The following is an 8,801-nucleotide window of genomic DNA, read 5'->3' as shown; positions in this document are numbered from 1 at the left end:
CTGTTTGACTGAGGAAAAATAAAGTAGTCGTGGTAAGCCAATCACATGGTGATATATACCAGTTTTTAAATTGTGTTGATAGGCCATGTAAAACCAGAGTCATGATAAACAATATATACGCAGCGTTTTTTCCTCAATCATTTCGTCACGTTTAACGTCTAAGGACAGCGCTAGCAAGCACTCTCTACTTATGACAAAAACAAACAAACAAAACAAAACAGGGGAAGTTTTAGGAGCAACGGCGTGAGAGAGAGAGAGAGAGCAGAAAAAGAGGGAGAGCGAGTTTTGAGATGTGAGATTTGTGACGTTTAGCGTGTTTGGAGTGTGTAGTTAATGTGTTGTCTTGTGTAGTTAGTGTGTAGTGTTGTGTTGTGTGTCAGAACAATGAGGCGACTGCTGTCTCCAGGTAGAAAAAGGAGTGATACACCTGCTGCTGTCAGACCTGCAGGTATCAGGCTGTGATGTTTTCCTTTATAGTGGACAGAAATTATTTTTTTGGAGTGGCACAAATAATTTGTGTGTCATCTTATTGAATGCAGAACAGCTGATTGTTCTGTAAATAGTTTGAAATGGTTATTTTAAAAATCAAGGTAAAAGGTAAATGGATGCAAATAACTTTGTTGTTTGTAAAACTTGTGCATAGGATTTTAAAATTGACAATTTATATTTCCATTTAAAGTTAAGAAATATGATTCATTAAACATGTTTGTGGTTGTTACAGTAAAAATATAGCTTTTTCTACTCTGATTTTATGGTTTTTGTCTGATTTCAGATCAATTGTGTTAATACAGTATGTCAAAATGAAAACATAACTGTAAATTCAGACACGTGAGGTTGTGCTGAAAGGAATGATACCAAACAAGGCAAAGTAAATAGTTTTTAAAGGTGAAACATGGAGGGAAAATCAAAAGTAGTTAAAAATGGGCAATTATACCCTGGACCCCAGAGGGTTAAACAATTTTTTAAAGTAACGCAATAGTTACTTTTCAAGTAATTAATTACTTTTAGAATACTGTAACTCAGTTACTAACTCAATTACTTTTTTGAAGAAGTAACTAGTAACTATAATTAATTAATTTTTCAAAGTGTGCCCAACACTGATAGGCAGAGAGTAAACTCACTAACTGCTGACACACACCCAATCATTTTGTTCTGGAAGCAGGCCGGAAATATGATTGAAATTATTTATCTGAACAAAGTCTAACAATGGTTACCCTAGCAGGTGTCTGCAGGATGGGAAAGGGGAGGGTTAAAATTGTAAATAGCTTAACATGGTAATTCTTAGTGTTAAGTTTGTCTTCCTGTCTACAAAATGCAATGAAAAATGCATTCACATGGCTCATTTTAATTAAGAAAAATCCAATACATTGTTCTATCATCTGTTCTGAAAAAAGTAGCAAAACATCACATTTGTAAAAGAATGAATGTTTCGTGTTTTTAAAGATTTGATGAATTTTCTTAAATATATGCAGAACTGATCAATTGAAATCAAACCACCAAAATTTGTAAGCGTAATACTTTCTGCAAAGTTTTTAATGAGAAGCTTAGCAGTCAATCAGAAGAGTGAAAACACAGTATTTGGTTATATGAGCTATGCTAAGCTAAGCTAATCGGGTCTTTCAGGTGGTAAGGTTGTGCATCAAAGTCTTGCTGCTGTTCCTTGGTTGATCTGGTGTTGCCGTCCGGTTGTGGATCCACTCAAGGTAGTTGGACACTCGGGTGTAGATGCCATAGTTCCCCGGTCGGGTGCAGCCCTTCCCCCAGCTGACGATCCCCAGCAGGAAAGTTGTCGTCTTATACTGGGTCACCAGGGGTCCACCGCTGTCACCTTTACAAGAGTCCTGACGACCCTCAATATATCCGGCACAGAACATGTTCTGAGTGAGCACTACGCCACTCTCATCGACACAGTCCTGTGTGCGGATTCGCGGCACCTTCAGGTGTTGAAGGATCTGTGCGGTAGGCCCATTTTCGCTCCGCCTCCCCCAGCCACTCACCGTGTGCAGCCGGATCATCCAAAGCACTCGGGTGGATAGATTCCATGTGGGTAGGCAGACTGGGACAGCGTACTGGGTATAGATGATGGGAGATGCCAGGCGGAGGAGAGCGATATCATTGTCGGCAGTGCTTGATACGTAGTTTTCATGCATGATAATCTGAGCCACCTGGATGAGCTGCTCAGTGCCTTCATTAACCGTAATGTCGTGCTCACCTGACAGAAAGAAATACAAGGCGGCTCAGATTTAATCCTTTGAGCAGAATAATTAACAGTGATTTGAAGTATGCTTGTGTATTTTCATTGTCTAATGAAAAGATTTATAGACAGGTAGCCTCCTATTTTTTTTTTTAGGGTTGTCATCATTTTAAGAGGTTTAGACACCTGTCACAGTCTCCTGTTCTCCATAAGTCATCCTTCAAAAAGGATAAAACACAAAAAACTAAATTGATATTTATTTTTGCAGAGTCTGAAATTCCTACCAAAATCTGGTTTCGATAGAATCTAAGAGATTAGATACGCTTTTATGTTAGGAGACTCTCTTCTACCCTGTACTCTTAGTTAATAATAAATCAGACATATTTAAACCGATGAACTCTTCCTTTATCTTGGGCCTACCTGCCAGGGGCATTCACCTTTAGGACATACAGTTCCTCCAACGATTCTGAGATGCTCCTCCTTTTTTTCACCCCGCAGTATGGGGACCATGCCACATGCTATTGGCTCTGAAACAATAACAAATTCAACATTATTAATTTCATTTTACAAATAATATGAAACTGCAGCTCCAGTTTAACAGAATATGTATGATGCATTTTAACTCAGTTTACTAGTTAAAGGTTTTACTGGTGCACTAGAACTACTTTTATTCTCCAGTTACAAAAATACCTTATAAGTGTTCTAAGCAATTGTTTATACACTGATGACACATACATGTGGTGGTGGGGATGTTGGGGGTATAGAGGGCTGGTTTAAAGTAAAACAGGAATTTCCTAACTGTTCAGTGCAGCAGTGAGTCCAAAGGTTGATTAGTGGGGCCTGTGTGAACGGACAGGATTTTCTTGAAAATACATAAAGTTAAGCGCTATGATGTTCGTCAAACTGAAATACCTGAACACATATTTTTGCAGACACACACACACACACACACACGTATTTTCTGCAGCACTGAAAAATGTTAAAAAGTAGGGAAAAAGTGACTCCGTCCATCAACATGGAGAAAGTAGCCGTCTGCACACGAGCAGTTCCGTTTTTTTGGAGCTCGTCTTCTTCACAGAAGTGCTCACATTCTCCGTTCTCCACCCAGGAGGTATCGATCTCAGCTTTCACCTCTAAAGAAATGTTCATAATTAAAATATGTCATTTGTTCATTTAATCGCAAAAAAAGTAAAAAGAAATTAAATTATATAAAAAGCAAATAACGATTATTTCAATTACTTTTCATGTACTTTTTCATAAACTGGCGGGGGGAATAATTAATTTTGATAAAGTACATGTTAAAAATTACATATAGCTTAAAAATAAGCCAAAAACTTTGACTATTGTTCGATAACAACTTTGTAAGTCATATACTTTAATTTTATTCAGCATACGATTAAGTCAAATTGTGAATGCAAAAATATTATTTTTATATATCACTTAAATAATTTATATAATCACAGTTTTTCACCATCATGAATTGTGAATGTAATTTTATTTTGCTGAGATTGTGAGATTTTGTGCCTTTATACATGAGTGTTTCTTTTTTCTGTCTAACAAAATTAAATTCCCTTCTGTAAACATAAACATGATGTTTTACTGTTATTAACTGAGTGAAGTTTATAGTTTAATTTTCATGAAGGCAAACTGCTAGCTAAGCTAATTTAAATAGAAAATACTTCACATTACAGCAACCAAGTGATGTGAAAAATAGTTTGAAAAGTTCATATTCTTTGCTCACCAAGCTCACAGTTGACTCCATGGAACTCTGGCAGACAAAAGCAGATGTAGGATGAAGCATGAGTGGAGCAACTGCCTCCATTCTGACAGGGATTGGAGATACAGGGGTTTGGTACTATAAGACAACACAGAACACAATGATTTGATATGACTGTATCATATTGCATGGTGTTATTGATGATCTCTATTTGGGTATACTGCTCTTAAAATCTACATTATAGTTTATATTTTACGTTAAATGTATTAAATCTAAAGACAATTCACAAGTTGACTTGCTGGAGTTTCTGAAAGTGGGACATAAAATTGGTCTCCAAGATGTATGAGGTGCTGCGCTAAAAAAACATTTTATTCCAGCTACTTTTAACATGGGAAATTGCTTACCATTGTACGTTTTCCAGAACTCATTCTGAGGAGACAACAATTACAGCAATGTAAAAAAAATAAACCAGTTATCAGACAGAAACATCGGGTCTCCAACAAAGATATGGAAAATGCAACAAATCCACAAGAAAAACACTTCAGCTGTGAATCCTGCAGATGTTTAGCATCACATTAACTTCTCTATAGCTTTGTTGTGTGTCATTTGCTTAGAGTTGATCTGCATCTGCTTGCATTTGTGTTTCATCTTTGTGTAGTGCTTTAGTCTCTGTGTTATGTTTGTCTCTCTTTGGACAGCTTCTGTTTGTTTGTGGTAAGCCTGAGTGTCTGTGTGGTTGTTATGAATGTCTTTTAGCCAGTTTGTGATTATGTAGTGTTTTATAAGATTCCTTTGGCCCTGACCTAAAATGTTCTTGGTTATCTGATTGGTTGAGGCTTACAGGTATTCCCAAAAAACTAAACTGGGGATTTTATTCAAAAACCGGGTTCAAACCAACTGCAAAGCTTTGACATGAACATAGTTTCTTAAGTATTTCTGGAACATTTCACAAACTATAAATCACTGCCCCCTAACAGCCAGTGGGATGGCTTCTTCCCTCAAGTTATAACTGAAAGCCAACATTAGTAACAACATTAAGTTTTGTTTATGTAAGTGAGAAATTGAATAATACCCTCTCTATTCCTACAAATGACTATGATAAGCTTGTCCTCAATGTTTAAGCATTGGAAGCATCCCAAGGATGTTGGAAAGTTAGTATAAAGCAGATTTTCACCTCATGAGTTCATGTGGCCATGTATTTGCCTCTGTTTGTGTTGCTAATTATGAATTGCTATCAATTTGAATGTTTTACGTGAATCAAATGTCTTAAAACTAGTCAGTAATTTACTGGAATAACATGGCTTCAGTATTTAACAGTATTTAATTTAAGTATCAGTAATTTAAATCTATTCTTAGTTCACACATGTCAAATCCCAATACAGTTTTTTTTCTACCTGCTCTTTTCTCCTGTCATGTAAAACTAGGGCTGCACGATTTTGCATAAAATGAGAATCACGATTTTTTTGCTTAGAATTGAGATCACGATTCTCTCACGATTTTCTTTTCCAATATAAATATTTATTGCACTTATTAACTGCACATCAACTTCGTAACAGTTGAAACTTAACATAAAAACAATAAATGAACATAAAAACAATAAATGTCTCAGATTTTGTCGTTGCCGCAAAATGTTGTACTGCTTGTAATTCTGTCTCCACCGTTGCTCGACACTGCGTGTATAGAGCAGATAGTGCAACAATAGAAAAATAGTTGCGGGACGGCACTGTGTAGCGTTTGTCTAGGGTGTTGATCATTTTCCTAAATCCCTCGTTTTGCACAGTGTTGATATACCTTTGGTCAGGTGATAAGTAATAGCCTCCGTAATTTCTTTGTGCCTGCGGGAGTTCGACGTGTATAGGGAAGCGCTGTATAAGGTTCCCGTTATTGATGTTTGGGTGGTTGACCGGGACGAATTTTCTCCTGTCACTTTCTCGTCATCCCTGACGTGTTCTCCGTTGTTTTTTCCCTGCCAATTTGAGCATCACGGCACAGCTTCTGTATCACTATAAGGCTCCGCCCTTGTCATTTGTTGAGCAGGAAGAGGGAGCGCTTGTTTTCATGCAGATTACATCCCGGATCAAAATGCGGTACAATCGTCGTCGTCTTTTTTTTTTTTTTTTTAAATCGTTGTCATTTGGAAATGAGATCGCACATAAGTATGAATCGAGATCGCGATTTTTTAACGATTAATCGTGCAGCCCTATGTAAAACCCTTTTGTAGAAAACATGTTCAGTGAAGTGAAAATTTAATTTGATTGTACCGTGAGCTCGGTGTGCTCAAACACCTCCCTGGCCTCCTCGTACGTGCACTTCTCCTCTATACACTCCCTCTTCAGGTCTCCCATCTGCAGCTCCTCAAACCAGCCTGAGTTGTACCTCCGAGTCCGAACCAGAACGCCATTGGCTCGATCTTTATCCAGAAAGACTGCCCAACATTTGAAGAAGGGGAGAGTTCATCAGAATAGTTCTGTCTCAATCAGAGTTGGTCATCCAATTCAATTCAGTTTTATTCATATAGCGCCAAATCACAACAAGAGTTACCTCAAGGTGCTTTATATTGTAAATTTTAATATATATAATATAGATACAATATAATATATATAATATTGTATTGTTTATATTGTAAATATCCTACAAGACTGAAATCTCTACATGTCTACTGCATGGATTGTTTTTAAATTTGATTCTGATCAAAATTCATCTTAAGCCTTTGTAAAGTCACTAATGACGTATGTTATGTTATTAAAATAAACTGCTTGGTTTCCATATCTCTGACATGCGTATGTTTATTTATACGGGACAATATATTTTAATTACCATGAGCACCTTAATTAACAACGTAAATATGACGTAACCATAAAGTCTAATTTGCATTTGTGGTTCTTAGCAAGTTTGATGGTTTTTATAAATAATTATTTAAAAAAATAAAACAAATCTATAGACAGCTGAACATAGATGAATAACATAAACAAAAATATACTGATATGACAAATAAATGTTAAACATTAAATTGTTAAATCATTTATAAAACCTAACACATTAGAAATTACTAAAACAAACCATAGAGTAAAAATCTCACTTTACTGTAATAAAGTGCTACATGTAAGAAATAAGAAGCAGCAAATGATGATGCTTTTTTTTAAAAAAATATTCACTGATTATTATCTTAGTTGTCAAATAATAATTTGTTAAAAACTGATTAAATAATCACTGTGGTTGTTTATTTTTACCCACATCCAGTCTCATAACGATAAATGTTTGCAATTTTTCCATGATAGTTTTGGTTTCCTGTGATTAATTTCCATTTTTATAATTATAATTATAATATCATAATTATATAATATAATTATAATATAATACTTACTTACTCACTTATTTATGTATTGATTGGTTGATTGTACAGATGACTTAAACTTTTTGGCCCCCCTTTTTTGGGGGGGTGGGGGCCAAATGAAACCTTGTGTTTCTAAACACACTTGTTTTTAAGCATATACAGTCCACCTTACAATCAGTGTTTTTATTTGACTCTGAGAAGCCTCTGCTGTTTCATACTCCACTATGCATCAGATGTCACTGTTGACATGTTAATATCAGCTCAAAATGATGGTCATCCTCGTCCCTCTCACGACAAAAACAGACCTATGATGAAGTGGCTTCACCTCCATGTCACTGCTTAATCCCTGAGCTAACTAATCAATCAATCAGTGATTGATACGTGTAAACGTGGAGTTAGCTCACCTGAAGCCAGCTGGCAGCTGTGAAAGCTGAAGACGATGATGATGATGATGAAGACCAGAGATGGGCAGTAATCCGATTACTTTTTTCAAGTAACGAGTAAAGTAATGGATTACTATTGCAAAAAAGGTAATTAGATTACTGTTACTATCCCGTAAGCACGCTGTGTTACTGCGTTACTAAAACCGTGATTTTTTTGCGGGAATGTCTCATGACAGTGACGTAAGCGAGTGCGACGTTCGTGGCCACAGCTGTGTGCAGATCAACAATGGATAATATATCGAGTGCGGGAGAGAGTATGAGCATGCAGCGTTTAAAGCGTGGAAGTACTGACCTTACTTTGAGTTTGATTCCATAAAAAGTGACAAAAACATTAGCGTCCGTTGTGCGTGGGAAGAAAACTTCTTTTTACAGTGAAAAAAACCCCTAAACTTCCAAGCAAGCACCGAGTGTACTACGACTGTAATGGGAAATTCACAGAGAAACTTGCGGAGTCTTCAACTGACCGCTGCAGCACACCTGCACCAGGGCAAACCTCCGCCTACCCCAGTCCTGCTTTACAGGTGAAAATAGAGCAACCAGCCTTTGACTTTATTTATTTTCTGCTGTGTTTTACTTGCATCTATTTGAAAGAGTGAGTGTAAACACAAAAACATATTTTATTTTATGTGCTGGAATGTGCAGAAAATAGGTTTAAATGTTAAACAAATTTCTTCCAGTCAGAAAATGTTGCATATAATTAAATTTTTGCTTGATGCATAAAGTTAAAATATTAAAACTAATAAAACAAGTTTTAAAAAGAGACTTTTCCATTTGATTACATTTTGTATGATGGATTATGCAGAAAAAGTAGAATTGGGCTGAATGATCTATCGCTTTATTACCTATTCAGGTTGTAAATCATGTTTATAAAAACTAACTAAGTAATTAATTACTTTTGAAAATAAGTAATCAGTAAAGTAATGGGATTACTTTGGGGGGAAGTAATCAGTAATTAGTTACTGATTACTTTTTTCAAGTAACTTGACCAACACTGGTGATAAAGTGTTGGTCATGAACAGTTATCTTTTGATAACTGTTCATGAGAGTACAGTTATCAAAAGACTTAACAAGTATGGTTTGTTTGGTAGGGCTGCCAGGAGTAAGCCTCACATG

At 36.2% G+C, this 8,801-nt stretch overlaps 1 protein-coding gene across 1 annotated transcript; it reads right to left on the bottom strand.

Annotated features, from left to right (window-relative positions):
- Positions 1-1,502: 1,502 nt before the first annotated feature.
- On the bottom strand, positions 1,503-7,701 carry LOC109204421 (coagulation factor VII-like; the record flags this gene model as incomplete). The annotated part of the gene is given in 7 exon segments (XM_019365270.2): positions 1,503-2,212; positions 3,197-3,254; positions 3,257-3,327; positions 3,936-4,049; positions 4,316-4,340; positions 6,173-6,336; positions 7,650-7,701. Coding segments are annotated over 7 exon segments (1,077 nt in total), but the record flags the coding sequence as incomplete, so codon positions are not given.
- Positions 7,702-8,801: the final 1,100 nt, after the last annotated feature.

The sequence above is a fragment of the Oreochromis niloticus genome, linkage group LG23 (assembly GCF_001858045.2).
Source record: "Oreochromis niloticus isolate F11D_XX linkage group LG23, O_niloticus_UMD_NMBU, whole genome shotgun sequence".
In the NCBI taxonomy this organism is placed as follows: domain Eukaryota; kingdom Metazoa; phylum Chordata; class Actinopteri; order Cichliformes; family Cichlidae; genus Oreochromis; species Oreochromis niloticus.
This window is presented reverse-complemented; position numbering and strand designations above follow the sequence as displayed.